Source organism: Fringilla coelebs, assembly GCF_963513975.1.
Source record: "Fringilla coelebs genome assembly, chromosome: 3".
Lineage (NCBI taxonomy): Eukaryota > Metazoa > Chordata > Aves > Passeriformes > Fringillidae > Fringilla > Fringilla coelebs.
In genome coordinates, this window is record NC_140030.1 from 100,878,470 (window position 1) to 100,901,218 (window position 22,749).

The 22,749-nt window shown below is 39.8% G+C and overlaps 1 protein-coding gene across 4 annotated transcripts in view; it reads right to left on the minus strand.

Moving 5' to 3' along the window:
* Window positions 1–1,905: 1,905 nt before the first annotated feature.
* The window catches only part of SOS1 (SOS Ras/Rac guanine nucleotide exchange factor 1), a 45,822-nt gene continuing 24,978 nt past the window's right edge, over window positions 1,906–22,749 (minus strand). For 3 of the 4 annotated variants that reach the window (XM_084202796.1, XM_084202798.1, XM_084202797.1), the window contains exons 9-22: window positions 20,401–20,528; window positions 18,966–19,621; window positions 14,531–14,612; window positions 14,180–14,302; window positions 13,918–14,021; window positions 12,580–12,802; window positions 11,804–11,923; window positions 11,327–11,489; window positions 10,872–10,989; window positions 9,451–9,623; window positions 8,408–8,524; window positions 7,984–8,248; window positions 6,861–6,979; window positions 3,920–5,637 (exon numbers count right to left, since the gene is read on the minus strand). In XM_084202796.1, coding sequence (XP_084058922.1) covers window positions 5,134–5,637; window positions 6,861–6,979; window positions 7,984–8,248; window positions 8,408–8,524; window positions 9,451–9,623; window positions 10,872–10,989; window positions 11,327–11,489; window positions 11,804–11,923; window positions 12,580–12,802; window positions 13,918–14,021; window positions 14,180–14,302; window positions 14,531–14,612; window positions 18,966–19,621; window positions 20,401–20,528 — 2,895 coding nt within the window. In that variant the 3' untranslated portion in view covers window positions 3,920–5,133. Of the gene's footprint in view, window positions 2,044–3,611; window positions 3,675–3,919; window positions 5,638–6,860; window positions 6,980–7,983; window positions 8,249–8,407; window positions 8,525–9,450; window positions 9,624–10,871; window positions 10,990–11,326; window positions 11,490–11,803; window positions 11,924–12,579; window positions 12,803–13,917; window positions 14,022–14,179; window positions 14,303–14,530; window positions 14,613–18,965; window positions 19,622–20,400; window positions 20,529–22,749 lie in introns of those variants that run through there. The other variant, XM_084202799.1, reaches the window with a different exon arrangement.

The following is a 22,749-nucleotide window of genomic DNA, read 5'->3' on the forward strand; positions in this document are numbered from 1 at the left end:
AAGGCTTTTAATGGCAAAAAAATACCCTTCCATCTCCTTCCCTTTCCCTCACATCATAAAATTACAAATTCCACGTCCCTTTCCAGTCAGGACTGTTTCATGCTGACCAGCCACTGAATCACAGAGTTCCTAGGACTTGGCAGCTTTTAGTCAGATGGTGCAGGGCCAGGATAGAAATTATGTAGGAAGAGCCAGATACTTTTAACTGAAGCATCAGCAAAGCCTGCTTGCTCTGCACAGGAATCAGCCACAGACAGAACTGTTTGTTGTCCATGGAACTAGAGCTGTATCATTATGGACAAGTGTCCATTGTAATGCACTGATCCTGTCAAGGGCTCTGATTCTTGTGGTTTTGGTCTCATGTATGTAGTGACACTTTAATCATCACAAAACAAACCTGCTTTTCATATTTGCCAAGCAGAATACCAGGACAGAAACAGGACAAAGGAAAAAACCCTACCTGCTAAGATCTCCTGGGTGAGGAAATCCTTCCAAAGTGGCAGACCCTTGCTTGTAAAATGCATGTGAATTTCAGCTTCTATTTTAGTGATTTAAGGCACAGTCAGAACTGATGGTTATTTCTTTTTGATTCTCTATGAGTTCTTACTTCAAGGCCTATACTTACCACTTGAGATGTCCTTGTACCTGCTCAGAATCTGCAAATGTAAATAGTATGAATGAATGACGCTCAGCACCACACACACACAACCTGTGGCAGGTCCATTTCAAATCCATCTTTAGTGTACATGTGTGCTCTGGATTATTTTTTTTCCTTTGCCAAATAAACTTTGCCTTTAAATACTGCTGTTGCCTCTTGCACTGAATCAGCCAGAAAGTTGCATCCATTAAAAGAAGAAACAGGTGTTTCTCTGGTCCCTTTCTGAGGCAACATTACCCACACAATCCTCTATCCCTACAAGTCCAGCCATGCAAACAGACTGTTCCCTGCATGAAGTTCTAAGACTCTTTATTCAGAACACAGCTGATTCACTCTCAAGGCTTCTGGTCAAGATCCTGTTGTTGGTGTAGCTCACTGTGGCAGATCTTCATCTCCTTTAAGTCTCTTCTAGACCACACCTGTCTATAGCTACACTCCCTGTTTAAGACAGCCATCCTAGACTCAAAAGAAAAAAAGGCTTACTCTGAAATAGATGCAACAAACTTGTCCAAAGCAATTCCAATAACATGTGCCCTTGATCACCTACTTTTGGTTACCTTCTTTTTAAAAACATTACAGATGTTCTGCACATTTGGCAGTTAAATTGTCATGCATCTGGCAAAAGGGTTTTTATTTTATTTTTCGCTTTCAACTTTTCAGCCACCCAGTATAGGATTTCACACTTGCTGGCTAGAAAGCAAGAAAAAAACTTACTCTTTACTTCATTTCCTTCATAATGCACTATTTTCTACTGAACACAAAAGGTAAATTTTCTCTCAGTGGGCAGAAAAATGCATTTAAGGGTGGTTTTGTTTTTTTTAATGGAAAATAAGGAATGGAGTTTACAAAATAAGTTAAGAGGATTTTTGTCTTTACACCTGTATTAGGCCACAGGTTTGTCTCCCGAAGAAAGACTTCACCTATGCACTGTATGAATTTAGAAATGACAATTCAACAATACTTTTCAATGAAGCACAATAATCTACTATGTTCAACAGTGGTACCTCCAGTGATTTCACTAGGAAAATCTAATTTAAAACACACGAAAGAAAAATGATTAAATAATCCCACAATGTCACTCTGAAACATGAAGGATCTAAAATCCAGTGTATTAGTGCTCTTTCAGAGACAGACCTCTCCCTCCCTGATTTAAGAGAGGCATATTAGAGCAGCAGGTTAGCCCACACTGGAAATGGCTTCTTGAGGATGGAGCACTCCAGTGCCTCCATGGCATCAACCCTGAAGGAGGACAACACTCCCATTAGCAGACAAGTTTGCAGCAGGGGCTGCTGAATGCCATGACAATAAAGTGTCACCATGGGGTCACCAGGCAGCACAACAGCGACTTCCCACACGGCAGCTGGACAGAGGCAAATGGTCAGCACCTGCAAAATCACCACACAATCATGAAATCTGGGTTAGAAAAGAGCCTTTAAACACCTTCTAGTCCAATCCCCAGCAATGAGCAGCGACATCTTCACCTAGGTAAGAGCTGGCTGCTGAGAGCTCTTCCAGCCCGACCCTGAATGTTGCCAGGGTTGAGGCATCTTCCACCCCTGGGCTACCTGTTCCAGTGGTTCACCACACCCTTGTAAAAAACTTCTTCCTTATATTTTGTCTAAATCTACCCTCCTTTAGTTTAAAGCCATTACTCTCTGTCCTATTGCAAGAGGCCCTGCCAAAAAAAGTTTGTCCCCAACTTTCTTACAAACCTATGAAGTTCTGCTACATAATCCTGCCTACACATCTTGCAGTGGTTCTGGCTGACTTTTAGCAATGTATCAGCTCTCTACAGTAATACAGCAACTCTCCAGGCCTCCACACAAGCACATTTCATTGTCCAGGCCACACCAGACCAAATCAGGGTCATTTTACCAAGGAGACAGAGAGCATCATCAAAACTATTTAATTTTCTATGTGAAAAGTATTGTCACTAATGCACACATGATCCAAGTAAGAAGCCATTCCAGCTCAGAAATTATTAACACACAGCTGCCATGACACAAACCAGTGGCTTAGCAGTTGCACTAAACTCCTAAATGCTACAGGTTTGATTCTGATCCTGTCCTTTCTGTTTGCAGCTGAGTCAACACCATGATCTGTGCACTGTGACTGACCCCTGGGCTCCAAACAATGTTTACTTTAGGTCCCAGCATGGTGACCATTGTCACCTGTTGTCCAAGTATGTCACCAGGAAAGCACTTTTATCCTCCACCACAAACAGGGAACAGCATTCCCCATTTCACAAAGGAAAGCAGAAACCTACTGACATTTAAGAAACCTGCTGATTAGCAGGAACCATGTGAGGTCGCTCCTGACTGAGCACCCTGACCACTGGGTGGCCTGCTCTGACTTGGCTACACAACAACACAGACAAAAAAGTGCTGAAGAAGAAATCCAGATCAGAAAGCCTCAATTTATGGAATTTTCCTGGTAACCCACTGAGGAACTAATAATTTAGGTAACACTGCCAACAGTATGCTCATCAAAGTGTTTTTATCCAAAGAATTCATAACCTAAACTACACCTCCTGTGGTTTGACAGTTTTTATAAAGCTCCCATACAACATTGTCCTCTGAAGCCAAGGTTTTGAGATCTTCACTTTTTCTTTTGCCAGAAAAAAATGTTTCAAAACAACATTGTTAAAGACATCTAAGAAGGAATACAACTGACAATTTCAAGATCTGACTTTGGTGAAAACCGCTATTCCTGTTGATAAAATGCTTTCCCAATGTAATGACCACCCCAAAGGACCAAAGGGCCCTGATCAATGGCATTGCTGAAAGCATAAAAAAAGGTGATTTCTGCCATCATTCAACTGACACTATCTGTAAGAGACTCAGCTTTCCAAGATCCTGAGATGTGTTCTTCTTCCAGAGAGGATATGTGAGGGAATTTTACTTGCCCCATGAGCCATGTGAACTGAAGATGAGACACTTTATGCTTCACATACCTACTGAAGAGGACATTACAGAGCTCCTTTTCTTCAACACCTGTCATCCATTACTGTCCCAGTCTGGAGTTGAAGAGCAGCATGCAGGTTTATGGACAAACCATGTCAGAATGCTTACAACATACCTGTTTTGTCATGTATATTTTGAACAGAAAAAGCCACTGTGAAGATTAATATAAGTTTGATTTTTTCTAATGTGTCATACAGGACATTGGAAACATTTGATAAGGAATAATAATTCACTTTGGGAGTAACCCAGCCTCTCATATATTACTGAGTTACTATTTTGTAACGTGCCAGAAACACCTCTTTAGTCTCTTATTACTAAAATACATACACTGAACTAGGAAAAATATGTATCACAAGATGGGCTTTTATCCCCCTCAGTGCTTAACTGAAAAACTAAGTAGAACATTTGTCCATTAATAATTTAACGTATGTCAGCCAAACATATCTTTATCTTTATTTCAATTAAATTAAAAACAATCTGCAAGTATATTTATGCAACATTCACTATATACACACGATTTATGCAACTGCAAGGCAATCCTATGTATGCTGATTAATCTATTGTTAGTAAAACATGACAATAGCTATGGAAGTTGACAAGTGACTGTTTTCATGGCATGACTGAAAAAGAATAGCTACTAGCCATGAAATGGATTATCAGTAAACCTTAAAAAGAACATGACATAACCTAGCAGAGATTAACAGTCTTCTAAATGTAGTATATTTGCTTCAGATGATAGTGCTGCTTTTAAAAAAAAATTCGCTGTCACCTTAATGATGTAAGACTTTCATCAGCTCTATCTAAAGAAAGCAATAATTAGACATTATGCTTCCTGGCAAAAATTTATTTTTGAACTGGCACCACAGTATTTCAGAAAATAATAATAAAGTACCTCTTTGGTGAAGCCTAGGTACCCCCTACTACTCATTGTAACAACTTGTAAACAGGACCGCAATACAGTGCTTTGCCTTAATTCTAGCTTGGTTAGGTACCACAGATCTTCCTCACAGTCCTTCTCATAATTTTAGGAAGGTATTTTAAAGCAGGGAGTAAGTAAAGCAAAGGAAAATTAAGAAGGATATAAAGTTCCCTGTTTGAGATTTAAAAAAAGTGCATAATGTTTTCATTCCGAAAACTGTGCCACTGTATGGAACTGATGGATACAAGACTGTTTTTCCTTCCTGTACTGGACATTATTGATCATTACACAAACACAGTCTCTGCTCATTGGCCAAAGAAGTCTCTCCAGACTGTTTTCTGGTACAATCAGCTGTCCAATTACTTTAGAACAAAGTCCTGCATACTAAAACAAGAATAGCAAGTTAACCGGGTTTTCCACTAGAAAGTCTGTTTTTGCAATTCCATTTCTGTACACTACATTTCCAACGCATTGGAGAGTTCTTAGTGTTTGGCATACACATCCCAACTCCTTGACACCACCAGGTTCAGTGCATCCATTGCCAGCAACAGACATAGCACCAGGAAAATGCGACTCCCAGCGCGAGGGACAGTTCAGGAGGAGGGGGCGTTCTCCAGCAAGGGCGGCCCATCCCGATGCATCGATGGGTGCGTGTGCTCCCTTTTGTAAGTTTTTGGAGGAAGCTTTGGGATATGTTGAGAAGTGCTTTGTCGTGGAGGAATGGGCGGTCCAGCAACAGAAGGGAGGTCCACATCCTGCGGTATCAAAGGCGGCGATGGCAGATGCCTCCGTGCTACATGTGGAGAAGGTGTCTGGGGGGGAGGGGGCGTGAAGGGAGAGGGGCTGTTTGGGAAAAAGGTGTTACCAAGTTCGCTTTTTCTCCCCAGGGGTGGAGGCTGGAGGTGTAGTGGTGAGCTAGAGAAAACATCTGGAGTTCGCACAGGTTCCCGTGGCGGTAACTCGGGGGGGTTTGCAGTGGTAACACAGGAGTCAGAGATGCAGGTCCGATCAGGCACCGAGTACCTTGGAGAATACACTTTAGAGGTTGGTTGCCTAGGAGGGATTGCTGGTGGGTTGTCCAGGTGTGCAGAAGTAATCTGAGGTACACAAACACTTCAGTCAGCAAAATCCCAGAGCGGCAGCAAAGCACAGGACCCTGCTGTGAAACAGAAGCCCCCTCCTGCACTGCAGATTGCTCTGAGCAGGGCTGCAGCAACACACGTGTGAACAGCCAAGGATGGAAGGAAGGCAGATGCACAGAGAGGGACAAGGGCAAGACAAAGAATGGTCAAAGGAACAATTTCCATGCTAGTTCCAGGTCTGCTTGCTGGGGAGGTCTGGATATCTTCCACCACCTCCCCAGTAAAAAGCACTTGGAATGGGTTAACACACCAGGAATTTCTTCAAGAAAACTAGAAAAGGGAGAGGCCGATGATGCTGAACAGGGAAAAAAAATAAACTATGCTCAGAAGATGGAGTTAAATAGTCAGAATTATGGAAGTGAACAGCTCCCAAGTTGCAGACCATAGTGACAGGATAACTGATCTCCAACACTATCACGTACACAAGGTTTTCAAATACATTTTGGTAGGATTTCAGATATATTTCGGTGATGTGTCAAGTTCTGCTGACTGGCAAAACAGTTGCCTGTAGTCTGAAAATAACTGAAGAGCCACTTATAAGCTCTCTTCAAAGACATATCTGCTCTGAAGTAATTTTGAGTGGGATTTTCAAATCTGAAGTCACAAACAAGCTTCCACTGAAATCAGGTGAAATTTGACAGTATCTGCAACAAAGCTTGGAACAGATCCCAGTTGCCAGACAAATGCAAAAGGAAAATGGAGCAATGGCTTAAGCAGGCAAGCAGACAGGATGGGTAAGCAAGCACTTGAGCACTACAGGATCAAATATTCTGGTGAAACTTTCCAGAGGACTGAGTTGTGTACAGCACTTTCCATCATTACTGTTCATCAGTTCTTACTCTTATTCATATTTCTTAAAACGATACTCTGGAACAGCTAATCCCAGATGGAAACACCTGCCTGAAGCCTTGAGTTCTCACAGGCAATGCAAGGGCTTGAGCATAGCACATTAGTAGATAAACCATTTCTAACTCTAAATTTAGGTCCCATCTATTTTTCATTTGTTTGAGATCAAGACATAGTGAGGTAGAGCTGTGAAGGCCTGAAATACATGGCTGCTTACTCTTTCACATACAGTTCTTCAAAAAATAAATGTACGGTCTTTGAGAGTTACTTTTCTATCATACCCCGCCCCTCTTCTCCCCAGAAAACAAATGACCTTTTTTCTGCTTACTTACTTTTGATGGGGAGGATTCAGCTGGGGCAGATTCTGGTCTTCTTCGTGGAGGAACAGGAGGAGGGACAGGAGCATCATCTGAAGTTTTGGTAAAGTTTATGGATGACACAGAAGCAGATCCTAAAGGACATAAAAAACCCCGTTGATAATGATGAACTTTTGGCTCAATATTGCTTCCAATAGAGGTGCCATAAATAATAAAGCAATTGCTCATAAAAAGCATCATGAATCAAGGAAGTGGCAAATAAAGCCTCTAACTTGCAGCTGCCAGAGAAACTGCTTTTCTGAACTGCAAAGACCTCTGTGGCCATCAGCTCCTGAACTTTCTTAAGTAATCCTTGAGACCAAAAACACACCACAAACTTATTATTATGTCACAACAGTACTAAAATAATATCCTGAACCTGCAGCCAATGGGCCCATCAACACAGAAATCCTTTCTCCAGAGGCTTTCCGAAGACCTGGCTTGGACACTCAGCAATGGCACAGCTCTGCTAAGGAACTTTTTCCTTTAGGAAGTCATTTCACCTCCTTGTGGCAATCAGCTGAACACAGGAGTAACCTCTGAAAACCCTCGTATGTGAAAGGAGCCTATATCCATTATTAAATACTGAGGGCACACCATAAAATATGAACTTCCTTGTATGTCAGGAAAGACAGAAGAAAAAGGTGTGGATAGGTCCCGATGGATTTAAAGCAAGCAAATAATGATTTTAAGTTCTGCAGGAAAACCATCCATGTACACTGAAATCAGTTCTGAATTGCAAGCAGCAGAATAAGGCACCTACAAACAATTCATTTTGTATTCTCAATGTTCACCATCAGATACTCAACAAATACAAATACATATGGCAGCAAATCCCACAAGTTTGTTTGGGCCCTAGAGATTACCTCTGCCTTCAGTTTTGACAGGTCCTCCAAAGACTTGTACAGTCCCTATTAGGTGTAACACACCTAATTCTGTTCAGTTTCTCCTTTACCAAAAAAACTTTTTAAACAAAATTGAGTAAGAAATATCAAAAGGTTTTGATGCTGCAAGGAAACAAAAGCAATGATTTTTACAGTCACTTGAGAAGGCTAAACCTGGTATCCCCTGCCTAACACCACAAAATGTGAGCACCTACGTGTATGGAAAGGACTGGAGGGGTCCGAGTCGAAGACGCTGCAGGCGTCCGTGGTGCTGGAAGTGGAGGAGGCAGGGGGTGGGGTCAGCGGGGTCCGCGGCGAGTTTGGGGCCGACGCCGTGGCTTCTGTCTCGCTCTCGGGGATGCGGCTGTAGCTGATTTTCCTTGGCTCCTGCTGCAGGGGCGTGGGATGTCTCATGGTACCTGGCCTTGGATTAGAGGGACGAACGCCTGGGGACTTGAGAGGGTAGCTGTACTTCTTGGGCTGAAAGGATAGAAAATATCAACCAAAATCAAAAGGCCGTGGGATCACTTAAATGTAGCTTTGTAGTTATGGAGTGAGAGATCTGAAATGACTTCTGCCATTTATGAAAGATAAATGTAAGCACTTTCTGAAAAATAAATACAAAAACTGAATACTAACAAATCTTGGAGGAGGCTTGACATTTCGTGGCTCTATCTCCAGTGACTTGTTGAAGAGATAATCTGTAAATTCTGTCTCCACACTGTTTCCCATTGGATTCAGGTTTTCAAAAAATCTCTGCAACACAAGAAGGCAGACAACTTGTCAGCTAAGATGCTTCTTAAAACTGCTCGTTTCTACAGCAAAATGATCCCAACTGTTCAAGAGAAGAGAGAACATGTTGGAGTCAGAGGTAATGACAGACTTAAGCTATTAAATCTGCTTGTTGCCAGGCCTTTTCTGGACATTGCTACTGCTATGCTTGGCCTGAAAACCAGCTGTGCAAGTACCCTAAATGCTTTCTGCAGTGCAAAATCAGACCAGGTTTGCTCAAACACTTCCAGAAGAAGCTGCAAACAATCCATCTTTACACTGATGCAGGGAAGACTGCTCCCACAATGCATTCTATCAAAGCCTGAGGAGAACAAATAAAAAAAAAACCTTGCAGAATCTTTCAAGGTAACCTGTCCTGTGACTCTCTGAAAGCACACAGCTCAAAAGATGGTAAGAAAAAAAAGAAAAAAGGAAGAAAGGAAAGCAACCAGAGAGGACACTGCTTAGACAACATCTCAAACCAAGGAAAACAAGCACCAGGAGAAAGAAAGATGTGAGTATCATCTCCATCAACACATGATGTAAACACAGTGCTATCAGGTAAACATGGCACATAAAGGCAGCGTAACAGAGGAGGAAAAGACAACTGGGCTCACTGAACAAATAATTACAACTGAGTGAAGGACAATGAGAATCTGCCAGTTTCAGTTCCTAACACTCATCAATAAGAAGCTATACCAATGTCCCAACAGCTGATAAAAAATGAAACAAACCCAAGAAGCTGCAAGCATTGAGCTTTCTGCCCTTTCTTACACCGAGACGCAAGAGAGGTTTTATGATAGGTCTTCTGCTCATCTCTGATCCAGTCAGACTGACTCTATGTGAATTCAGTCTGTCCTTATGGTTTGTCAGCTGACAGAATCCCCACAGAAGGAAATTGTGTCACTTACCCTGATGTCAAATTCCACTCTTAAACAATATGGCTGGTTCTGGTACTGCTGAATCTCCCCTGTTATCTCAGCTACCTTCCTTCTCTTGCTGAAGTTTATAAGGTCTTTCCCATGGCGCTTGAGAAATTCAGGATTGCCTTCTTCTGTTTTCAAAATGTTGGTTAAATAAATCCCTAAACAGCACACAGAAGACGTTTTCAACACAGAGTACAAAACAAGAACGAAGTTGTGACTGGAATACAAGGAATTCTTAAAAAATTTAATTTGTGCACTGCACTTATTTAGAAAACCCTTTGTTAGGGTCAACAAGAGAACTGCACCTCACCTTCCAAGAAGGGCAACAATTTAAACATTTAAACATGCCCTTTTCAGAAAGATGCCTTTTTGCATCAAAGTCTCAAAGCCTGTGCATCTTTCTATGGTTTAGGAAGCTCACAAACTGAACACTAAAAGGGGACACCGAACAGGAGTGCTTTCTCTTAACTCCCATCTCCATTAGACACCCCAGCTAAATGCCCAAAATTATTTTCAACTTGGCTTCATAATTGCATCAAATAATTTGAAGATTAAGAGTAAAAAGTGCTCTCCAGTTCACAGATCATGTGTCTGGAATTGTCATTATGACTTGAGAGAAATAACTGAAGCTATTCTCATGTGATCCTGCTAACCTCTACTCATCTCTGAAGCAGGACAGAAGGTTTCTTAGTTGATCTTATCTTTCTTTGCAGAGCTCTGGAGTATATCTTTCCCCAATCTGTAAAAGGCCAAAAAAGCCATCAACACTATTTTCTTTCAGTTTTGGCTTGAAGCCTACGTTGGACAAGTGCACTGTCCAGACCTGGAACTGATCTGTAGCAGACACTTAAGTGGCTAGCTTAAGAACAGGAGTGATGTGTGCTTAGCAACACAATCTGCTAAATGTCAGCAATCTACTTCAAAGAAGAACTGTTAAATCTGATGATAAAGAGGATGCTTGGTTTCCCAACTCTGTTTCTACAGAAATAAGACTTTTTAATAGAAATGAGACTCTAGCTGTATTTCTTGGAACACTTGATGAGGAAGAGGATCTTTCTTTTTCTCCCAGTCAATGGCAATAATATTTCCAATGTGACTGCCTTCTATTGAGAGTATATCTGGTTGTAACAGTTCAAACCACACTCAAAGTAAAAAACAGCAAATATGGATATTGCATAAAATAGGATATTGCAGATATACTTATTTTTACTGCAAATAATATCTTCCATGAATAATCACTTTAGGGTTTTTTTCACATATTTGTGTCTGGGCACCTGAAATTACAACCCACCTGTCCTATTAAAATTGACTTTTCTCTCAGTTGTTCATACTCTGTTTAGTCCCTTAGCTCAATACTTTCCAAATGTTAATGTGGGACACGGCTCATCCAAACCACACGTACTCACCAAAAAAAGGCACACAAGGAGGATTAATGGACCTGAGTTTTGCCAAGTATTTCTTATAATGGTCCTCACTCAGCTCATAAGCTTCTTCTAAGATCTTCTTCTGGCGACTTGGAATTTGCTTAAAAGAGAGATCAAACAGGTGGTTTGGAAAGAGAAGATAAAGGCATGGCCAAGCAACAGTACTGAAAGTAATGGTCTCCCACTGGCACCTGAATCAGGGACCACGAGGACACTGCCCCACCATCCTGAGACGCCTTTCTTAAGTGGGGATGGATTTCTTGCTTCTGAAACCAAGGAAAAACCCTCTCTCTTACACCCTGGTTGATTAATTTCTTGGGGCATTTACTTTCCTTGCTCCTTGGAAGCAAATGCTTACTGGCAAGACAGGCTTTCAGTGCAGCCAAGGTACCCTGCATGACACTGCCATAGCAAAAGTGGAAAACATTTCACTGTACCTCAAATGTGTGATCCAACCTATAAACTGCTGCGGAGTTCATAGCACTGACAATCTCAAGGACACCATTAAAGTTGTTTAGCTCTTGAAAAACTTGCAGGATCTCAATTATCCGGCTCACTACAATTACTCTTTCCTCTAGGTTTTCTGTTTCTACAATGCATCTAGATACACAAGAACATTGGGGTTCGTATTAAAGCACTGATGAGGTTTCCAAAGTCAAATATTAACTTGTAACACAAACAAATGCGATTTTATCAAATTACTTAAGGTAGTTCTGAAAATGCCTTGGAGATTTGAAAATATTCTAAGAATACAAAGCTTGAGACCACTATGTTAAATTTCTCACAGGGACCAGTGTGAGCATCTAAACACCAAAACAGGAATTCTCCTAGAATAGAATTTTTCACAGTATACTTGTGAATGGTCTGTAAATGTCCAGATATGGAGTAGGTGCAGATTCAGGAAAGTCACTTACTTTTCAAACCACAGAGTTAGGTTAGTTGTATGCCTTATCATTTTGAGAAGGTTGGGAGAATTAATTTCTTTATCTTCCTTTGTCCACACACTTCCAACTAGTTCTGATGGCTGCACAGCTCTGGAAAAGTAGATGTTTTATCAAAAACTGTAACTAAAAGCAGGAAGGTGTTATTTTTCCAAATCCTCTTGATTTCCAATGAATTTGGAATTCATATTTAGAAATAAATTCTTAAGGTATTCCTTCTACAATGTTAGGCTGCCCTCATGACTAAATGATATTTCTACATTTCTTTTTTAGACTGCAGATATTTCTTAATGTATGTCACTCTTAACCACCTCTGTTCATCTCAATGAAGAATGAAATCTCCACCTCATTCACCATAACAAAATGTGAGTTCCAATGCCTGAATAATTTCTTACAGACAGCTGATGAGATCTGTCATGGTCCTTAATTTGCTACACAAAGCAGGATGTGAAGAAAACTGACTTAATAACTGTTCATACTTCTCAAAGGTTGATCTACTCAGAAAATACCAAGTTGGAGCACAAGACCATTAACAGTATGCAACAGTCACACATACTGCACATGAACTTGGGGAGGATAAAACAAATATTGTATTTAAGAGAGCTTCCTCTGAAAAATGCAAATTAATACGCACCACTGGTAAATCCCTTAATTTCTGTGGGGCTTCACATCAGAGGCCCACAGAAACAATTTCAGGCATGGAGAATATTTTGATTTGTGCCATGTGTTTCTCAGTGGAGGAAAGTTACCTGTAAAAATCTGACTCCAGTAAAGTGAGCTGCCGAGCGATTTCTATGGGATGCAGAGTGAGCAAATCAAAAGTCTCTGTGTGGCCTGGTTTGCTGATATGCCACTCAATTGCTGGAGGGGGGCTCTCAAAAGTGATGTTGTGGCTCGGCCCAATGGCTTGTGCCTGCTTTTTCCTGTTGATTATCTTTGTGATGGATTCAACCCACTTCTTCATGGCTTTGCCTGGCACACAGAGAAAATTACTATTTAGTTAATACTGTTTTTCCTAAGACATCAGTATAATTCAGGAATCTTGGGATGTACCCCAAAACCTACTAAATTAAAGCAATCATATATTCTTTAGGATTGGCATTCTCTACACAAATGTAGAAGTATTCAAAGACAGAAAGAATTCCTCAAGAGCCAATGCTGAGCACAACTTTGCCCAAGCACAAATCAGAACACCCAAATTAGACTCCTGCTCTCATTTAGGTGCTTTTCTTTCTTTTCTGAGTTTACAGTGAGTTTTTGGGAACAAACCTTGCTTTGACCAAAATGCACTTCTGCAAACACCTTGAACTTTATAGTTTGGGTAAGAGCACGTGATTACCTCAGATAACCTAGAAAGTCAAAATAACAAACAGGGAGAAGCTTCTTCCTGTACTGCATTTACCATCAAAGCTGAGAATAAAACTGAAAGGCCAAAAGCCTTTTTAGCTCTGCACCATAAGAATTTCATGCACCAGTCCACTGAAAATTTACCAGTAACACCTACTGAATTAGCTGCCTCATTCTCCCCTCTTTTCAGTGGCTAAATAACCACTAAGTACTTCTCTGACATAGTCTTTTCCTACAAATTGCTCCTGTGTCTCTCTTGGCTTTATTTAAAAGGAAACAGGAAAAGTCTGTACAATCACAACAGCAAGGTGCCCTACAGTTCTAATACGCACTGTGAAGTAGCTGGAAACTCTTGTTTCAAAGAAATAATGGTTTCCACTGTCCAACTTTACAAAAATTACCCCTGTGTAAAGTTTATGATGACAATCAAAGCAATTATTCTGTCCTGATCATGACTCGGTTCTTATTGTTTTTTATTATTTCAGTCCCTCTACAACAAAACTCAATTTATGTAAATAAAAATCATTATTCTGAACAAGAGCCAGATTTTGAATAATAGTGTGTGTGGGGGCTTAATGAAAGTATTTCACGCTCTTTATGAAGTATTTAATAATAATATTTATTATTTAATAAGTATTTAATAATGTCCTGTTTTTCCTGAAAGCAAAATTGATCACACTCTGTATCTTTGAAATGGGATGCTTTAGGATAAATGTCAGCACTTAAGAAACTGTAACTACCTCTTACTGTTCCAATGAACTCCTCCAAACGTTTCAGAAGGTCAGCATCTCTTTCAAAGTCATAGAAATGGTGCTCCACCCAGTGTCGACACACATTTAATACTCTGCAAAAGCAAAGAATAAAGAAACACTCTAGAGCCCAGTCTATACTCCCTATCAAAGCAGCTGCAAGAAAGGCCACTCGCAGCACCAGGAGGCAGTGCAGCCAAAAGGTGGCACTTCAGAAGGAATTCAGGGGGGTTCCCAGGGATGCAGCACTCACCGTAGCTGCACAGGTTGAATGTACTCTTTCCTAAACCTTTTCAGCTCTGCACTAAGGGGTTGGTCTCCGTTCTCCATGGCAATACGGTCGGCTTCTGTTGGCTCAGGCTCTGGAATTTCAAATCTAGCACAGAAGATGGGTGTAAGCACTAGGCCTCTGTAACACCAGTCTTGGGCACAAGCTTCTGGATATAAACTTGTACATTTTACTGGCAATCCTTGAATTGGACAACTTTTTAAAAAGGTGTTTGAAGTGACTCAAAACCAACTGGAAAGCCAGAAGCTTACAAACTCCAAGTAAAAAGAAAAAAAAATGCACTTCATAAGAAGAGTATTTTTAACAGTGGCATACCTTTCTATTAGCAAACTCAGCAACTCTTGAGGTCTACAGAAGGATCTATATGTTGTGAGAAAAGTCCGAACAAAGTTGGGATCTAAGACAAAGAATAATTTTACACTTATGTCAGCAATTACCTGTTTTTTTCTTTTACAATAACTTCAATTATCTGTTAAAATTAAGGATGTCACCCTATCAACTTACAGAGAAGATGATGTAAACCAAAATGGCTTTGGTAACAGTTCAAAACCTCCAAAAATAGCAATACAAGGCAGAACTTAAAACAATTTTCATTCTGTTGAAGGTTCACAACAATGACTTGTTTCCTCCCCCTTCAATTGATAAAAGACAGGATTATTTTCCAATTACTTTGAAATTAATGAATAGATGATTAAATTTATGAGTAACCAACTTTGGTTTTGACAGTGATTGGGACACGAGAACTCAAAAAACACATCAAGTCACTTTGCACTGGATAGAAAGGGCCTCTTCCAGGGGAGAATATTTCCCCTAAACTGGCACAACTGATAACCACTCATGGTTAAGGCAGCCTAGATATTTTTTCACCTGACTGCTATGTTAGAGGTTATATTTATTTCACTTCTAGAAAATCAACTGATTTCATTTAAATTGACTAATTACATATCAATGCATTTAAAATATGACAATGTGTCTTAAAAACAATCAAAACAATCAGAAAACCAAAGCGTCTCTCGTAATTACAAAAGCAAACCCATTTGTTTTCAAATATGAGGAAATGCAGTGACAGCTCACTGGCACTGCACAGAGCTGACTAGAAACAAGGCTAACACTGTTATCACTGAACACAATTAATGAGCAGATTGCAACAGCTCTGCATATTAAATCCCTATCCAGATTTGAAAACCAAACCCCAGCTGGCAATTGTCCTAACGCAGAGTGGCTGAAGAGGAGCTCACAGGACTTGAAACAAGAATTCCTGTAGGCTATAACATGTAGGATAAAAAGGCTGCATTATTTGACCTAATGCTCTACTGGATTTGTTTCCTGAAATATGGATTTTTAAGAGCTGCTTAAAAATCCTTCTTGAATCTTTACCAGCATCTTGTCCATTTGAATGAATATTCCAACTTCCTTAGATCCCTCTAAGTTGTTCATTTGGGCAACAGTTTACTGTCATGTGCTGCACACCTTAACTGTGCCATGTAACACAGCACTTCCTTGCAATTTTGTTGCATGATAATTCTCATTCCTTAAACACTTGGCTATTCTGCTTCTCACATGTCCTTCATTACTCCATTTTCCTAATCATAACCCCTTTCCCACCACTCCTTGAAACTGTACAGTCCAAAATTATTTTCAAAGGCAGAACTCCAATACTTTTTGCAAAAAAAAAGGCATCCCTGTTCACATCATCTTCATCATGAAAATGATGTAATCTATTTAAAAGACACACATTCTGCTGTGCTAAAGAAGCACAGTAAGTCATGCTTTCACAGCTTGCAATCTGTACACAGCATCTACTCTAAATAAGAGATTTTGTCTACATGAAAAAAAGAGCTTTCATAGCAATTAAGATCTTCAGATCACTGCAAGCTCTGAGTCGTAGCTATTGTTAGTTACAGGTAAGGTCAGCATATAAATCCACAATACACATTGAATTTCAAATGAAGTAGATCAGAAAATCAAATCTAACTTTGTTATCTTACTAGCAACCACTGTGACTCAAAATAGTGTACAATATATGAGTAAGTGTTAAAAAAATACAGACACCACCAGTTAGCCAGGATGTCTGCTCATGTGATAATTCTCTCTTCAATGCAGCCAATTTGAAAGCTAAAAAAGAACAATAACTGTTCTATGAGGATTTATAAATAATCACCCTTGAATTCCTTAAGAAAGGAAACGGACACTATGATGACGCACAAGCACTCAACATATCTAAGCTTTAAAAATAGAAGAGTGCTGCCCTATAGATAAAAAAAATTGCCATGACTTTAAAATGTTGGTACCACCTAATCCAGCTGCTCTGAAACAAGAATCGGGCAAGAGGAGATGATGAATGCAGAAACACATTAAAACAAGGAAAACCTACCAGAATATGCAAATGGGGTCAGGACCTGAACTTCTAAAAATAAGGGCAATTTCTCTCATGTAAAAATGCCTGGAAAATTGCTTTTGCAGAGGAGATTTCTCTCTGTTTTGCTGCTCCCCCACAGGATAGTTTGGACAGTCTGCCACACCTTGTGACCAGGTGGACATCAGGGCTGCCTCCCTGTCTGAGCTGTTGTAGAAGCTGGATGCCTCCGACCCCTAGCAGAATTGTTTCCTTAGAGCTGTCCCTGTTGTACAGCAAAGAAATTTTGGCTGATAAAATGGTTTCTCATTTGTCAAGGGGGTGAGGGATGACAAATAAAAGGTCTAACACTCGTATCTACAAATGAGATGGACTGTATGGATCTTCATATATTACAAAAAATTGAGACCTGATTTGACCACAGCAATAACTAAACTGCAACAAATTTGTATGACATTTGCAAAGTGTATCTGTAATTATTTCTTATGCCATTTGACCTACAAAGATAAAAACATAGAGAAAAACCACAGCTAGAGTAAATACTGTCTTTAGACTGGCAGATCAAGGGCTGCCATAACCAGTCACACTGAATTTCAGAAAAACTGCCTCAAAAAGGTAAACACTTTCTGTTCTGGCATCTGGATATAAAGCCAATAAGGACTTTAAAGATCACCATCACAGATACACAATCCTGTGTGGGGCAAGAAAAGCATTTCTACAGTCTGTAGCTATTTGGTTACGTATCACCAAGGCACTCAGCTTCCCAGGTCTCCAAGCAGAGGAGAAGCCTTGAATTCAGCTGATACATGTGTGAAAGAGCTAACCTGGTACTCTGGAGAATTGTTGCCCTACTCACTGCATCTCACAAGATGCAACAAACCCCTGAATGATTTACATCACAAATGGATCATGTTTCCTGTACAACAGAGCATTTTTGGTTGAGTCACCATCTCTTATTTCTTTGCTGCCCTAGAAAAGACTGCACAGAATGGTGAGAACAATGATGTTTTTCCTCATAGATAACCAATTAAAAAACAGAAGGTATAGAAGATAAGAGTGTTGAGAAATTATGCACAATGTAGCAATGCAGCATCACATCTACCAAGATGATTAAGGCTACAAAGACAAGCTACATACATTATAAGAAAACTATTTTTATCCTTTTGGCCAAAGTCTTTCAGGCCACCTCTCAGTACCTATATTCTCAGTTTTCTCATACAATAGTTTTTGCTAATTCTTTGGCAAAGGCAATGCTAGGTTTAAAAATAGTAATAGTGAAGTGCCTTCCTTTCTCTAATGTTGAGTTGTTTGATATTAACTTTCAAGACTTACGACCTAAATTATATCATAAATCATGCCTATAAAATACAAGGCAAAGAGCTAGAAGTTTAAAAAGTTATAAGAAAATGAAGACAGCTACAAAACTGCTCAGATAAAAACTGCCAGCACAATATTGCATTTGGCTTTCTAGTAAAAGTTAAAAAAATTAAAAGAAGAGCAAGAATAGTAATGGAGTGAACAGATATAAATATAAGTATTTTAAAAAGTAAACAGAGTACTAAACTCCAGAAATTATATTCTGCTTACTACTCACTTCTTTCAAACAAATATCCCTGATCTGTGCAAGATATCTAGGACTGAGCTGCAGAAGACCAATCTACAACAATTAAGAGTGTAAAAAGGAAGAAAAAAATTGTTGAATATGAAAAGCACTAATACCAAGATGCACGAAGTTTCAGAATAACTGACATACAGACAGAATCAGAAAAAAAAAATAAAAATCCAAACCCCAAACACAAGCTCATGCTTTGCAGCACAGCTTATGAAAATCCTGGGCTGCTATCAAAATGAACTCCACACACTGAAGTCAGCCTGGATAACCACATAAATGTCTTTAACATGACTTCAACACAAACAGAAACCCTAAGTCAAAAGTCCTTAAATCAAATCCTCACTGAAGTTCTGATTAAGGCAAAGTTCTGAGGACAAAGTATGCAATTGACTGCATCTATCAAGTTGATATTGGTCTTTCCATGGCATGCCAGCATGGACACAGCTGACAGAGTACAACCCTGAACCGAAAACACTAGGCCCATAATTCTCTCCCACAATGCTGGCCCTTCCTGTCACCCAGCTTTAAAAGTCTGGAGGGAAGGCAGTTCTTGTAGCTTGGGGCACAAAGGAAAAAGTATTGTCTAGAGCTCAATTGCTGCAGGCTCCCACCCCCTCCCTTGCATGAGAACAATCTCATGCACATGTAATATCCCATGTGAACTGCCAAACATATTCCCTTTTTACTCACTTTATGTATTTTGCTGCGTGTATTTAACACAGAGAGAGAAGCATGAACAAGTTACTACCTTGAGTTTTGGCTGCACAAACCAAGTTCCTCACCTGCATACATGTGGTATGTCAGCCTCTCGATGAGCTTCACAACAGTTCCTGCCTTGATGATGGGGATTCCAGATTTGGGCTGCATGTTCTCTTCAAACACAATATTCTCTTCAGAGTCGGGTTCTGCAAATCTATAAAGCTCAGGATTTGGAAATCTCATCTGCTCCTCTTTTTCTTCCTGTAACATTGTTACATCCAACATCCTTTCCAGCGTGCTTCTATATTGCAAAGATATCAATGCTGCCATCCAGTTGTTTTTCTCTTCAGCTGATTTAGCAGCAAAAATAACACTGTTCTCATCTTTTAAGATGATTTCAAAAGCATGTCTATACTCATTAGTGTCATCTTTATCATTGATTTGTACCTTTCGCATGAAGAACTTCTCCTTGAGTCGATATTCTGCATTGCTAGCACCAGGAAGTCTTGGCTGGCCATGATTTGACTTACAGCAAATCATCAAGCCATCAAACAGGAATATGTGTCTCTCGTGCTTTGCTCCTACACGTGTGAGTGTTCCTTCCATGATGAACTCGTTACAGCACTGTCCAATGTCTTTACCCTCCCAACCATCAATATTTTTCTGGATTTCATTCATTTTCTTAATTGCTAGCTGCTTCCCCTTCATCTGCTGAGTATAGAACCGGCATGCGGATTCACTTCAGTGGAGGGTGGGAAAAAGGCAGCCTATTAGTACATGTTTTTAGAAAAACACAACCACCACTAACACAAAAACACCAAATCATCCTTCTGAGAAGTGAGGATTCCACTGAGAAGGCAATTTCATCATTCAATATCAGCACCATTGCAAAGTCTTGACTAAAGTATCTCATCTGATAAATTTTCTAGTTATCTTCAGCAATAGATGTTTTACCTAAACACAACCAACCAGAGGCAGGCAAGCTGTGAGTGCTTCTTAGCCCAACAAGCCACTCACTTCTGTAACCAACAGAGCAATTCTAGATGGCAATTATTTGAAAAAAGTACATTCAGAAAAAAAAAGCTGTTAAATGCATTCATGTTCAAGCCTAAAGGTTATCCCTGGCAGCACAAAAACTGTCTGGCAACAAAAATATTGAAACAATTTTAAGAGCAGTTTCAAATTCAAGAACATTACCTTCTAACCACACAGAAAGGTACTTTTAGAATATTTTTAGGTGGATATTTATTATCTGAGCACAATTAACCCACCAATGCCACAACTTTCTACTTACCAGTGAATTCTCAGAACGTCTCAACTACCAGTTTGCAAGGACACATAGAAATTAGAACTGTTTTAAAACAATAACAAATTATCTTGGCTTTGATGTCACTTCCTCTGAAAAAGCAGGCTTGTCACAAACTATTTTGTTCATTGTTTACTAAAAGAGGAAACCGGGAGCCCTGGATTTATAGCAAAGCATTAAGAGCAGAGAGCAGAAAAACCGGAAACGTTTACCTAAGCCTTCGCTTTGCAAGGCTTTTGGAGCATATCCGTTCCATACTGCTTTGAAGATTTAGCAGGGCAGTTATTGCTTGCTTCAAGCACTCCTTATCCTCTTCATCCTCACTTTTTTCTTCCAATTGCTGTGAACATTGAAAGTTAAAGACAGGAAGTGTTACAAGCATTTTGGTACGTGCAAATACAGAAGTTTGACCCAGGAAGAAGAAATCTAACCTTCTGCTGATTTTCCATGCTCCTGCTTGTTATAGAAGTTAATGGTAATAACCAGGTGTGTTACTGACACAGGTGAGAGACAACTCTCTGCTAAGAGCTTAATCTCATTAAAATACAGCACAGTCACTAAGGTCCCCCAGATACAAACACCCTCAGACATGCAGTGTTAAACTCAAACTGGCTTGATTTCCCTTACAGCTTCTTACTGGAACCCATTTCAGGTGTTAAATCTTAAGAAGAACAAGCAAGGAAGGAGATCTCCATACACACCATACTACAGGACAAGATCAAATCAGTCCGTAACACATAAACATCCTGCAACAGGCAAGCTGGACCCAAAGCTAAGCAGAATTCCTTCATCACATTTAAAAATAGAAGATTACAAGGACTCTCACCTCATGAATAACAGCCTAATTAATAAATCAGGCGGAAGGCGACCTTCGAAATTATCTCGAGTCAACCTCCAGCACAACTGCAGAGCCAACACAAATCAAGTTGGCCAGAGCTACAATTAGTTTTGAATTTAAAAACTAAACTAAAACTGGATAAGAAGGGTTAAGAGTTAATATTTTGTGTCTAACTATTGTTATGACCGGTAAATTTTTAAAACAAGATCTGCCATGTTTAAGATTGCTTAAATTAAAGATTTGCATCTCAGATCTTCATTTAAGCACTAAAATGTTTCACATGAGAGAAAAAATAGGTGACTAAAGTTGTGGCTTAAAGATCAAACTGAAATAACATTTGCAGAATTATTAACAGACAAACATTTTAGATTATCACACCTCAAGAATTAGCTCCACACAATTGAAGAATTTGTTTTGGTGGTAGAAGTGAAACCAAGGCCAGCATGAACCAGAATGAGACACCCTTGCAAAAAGTAAAATTGTGCTGTTCAATTCCAGTGTAAAATGTAAGTATTGTCCTTCAAAACTGAACAGAGTACAACACTCATGTTTGATATTTTAATGGGTCAGAGAACAGCACTAATTTTTCCCTAACTAGAGTTAATCATTCAGTGCAACAGCTGTCAATGCCAAAGACTACTTTATTTGTTTTCAGCCATAAGGATGACCACAAAGTTTATTCTAGGCAGCTTTGGTTCCTGTAGCATCATCTGCTGTACTCACAAACTAAGCAGCATTAGGTGGGAGAGCCTACTTGAATAACAACCACTGAAATCGGTCTGAGAATGCACCACAACAAGCATTACTCCCCAGAAGATCTTAGGGAGATGATAGCATCCAAGAAGGAACAGACTACCCTTTTCATATTCCTCGACTCTCCAGATTTAGTGGAGGTATCATCTCCCCTTTGCTTCAGTTTTGCATATCTGGGTTCAGAGAGGATTTCAGACCAAGGAGGGAAGTCCACCACTGGCAGAAGTCTTGAAAGAAAGCTTTGAAAAAGCTGTAACTACCTCTAAGATTTTGCATCTTTCCTGCACAAGCATTCAGAGAAGGCTCTTTGCCTTGTGTGCTGCCTTTTTACAAGCTTCCATCAAAACAGTCTGGCTGGGTTTCCTACAATTTCTGGGTTGCTACTCTTCAGCAGTGGAAGAGCTTGTTTAAGCCTGGTCTCCTTGAAAGTAAGCCTTACTAGGTCCTACAATATTCTGTACATTCTCTCCAGAAACAAACTAATAAAGATTAACATTCATTGCTGCAAAGCATTCTGCTCTTATGTTGCTTTTGACAGCAACCTCTGTCCAGTTGCAAAAATGTTGGTATTTATCCATGTCCCAAAGCAAAACACATATTTACATATAGAGAAAGCAGATAATACTTTCCCAACAGGATCCATTGGGAGTAATCCTATTCCAATGGTAAACAGAAACTACATCAAAATCCAGTGAGTGTAATTATGCTCCAGGTTTAACATTTAGAAAGTGCTACGTAGAAATGTGTGTTGTCTTCTGTGTAACACCAGCACAAATGGCAAATCAAGCAGTACTCTGAATTACTGTGAAGACACTTCTCTGGACACAGGAATTTGGAAGTTTATATTCCAGCATGGTACTGTACAGTTACCAAAACCGGACTTAACCAGAAGTCAGTGTAAATTACAGCAATGATTTCATCTTACACTGCCCCCAGACAGTTTAGAAAAGGTGGAAAGTGAAATGGCATA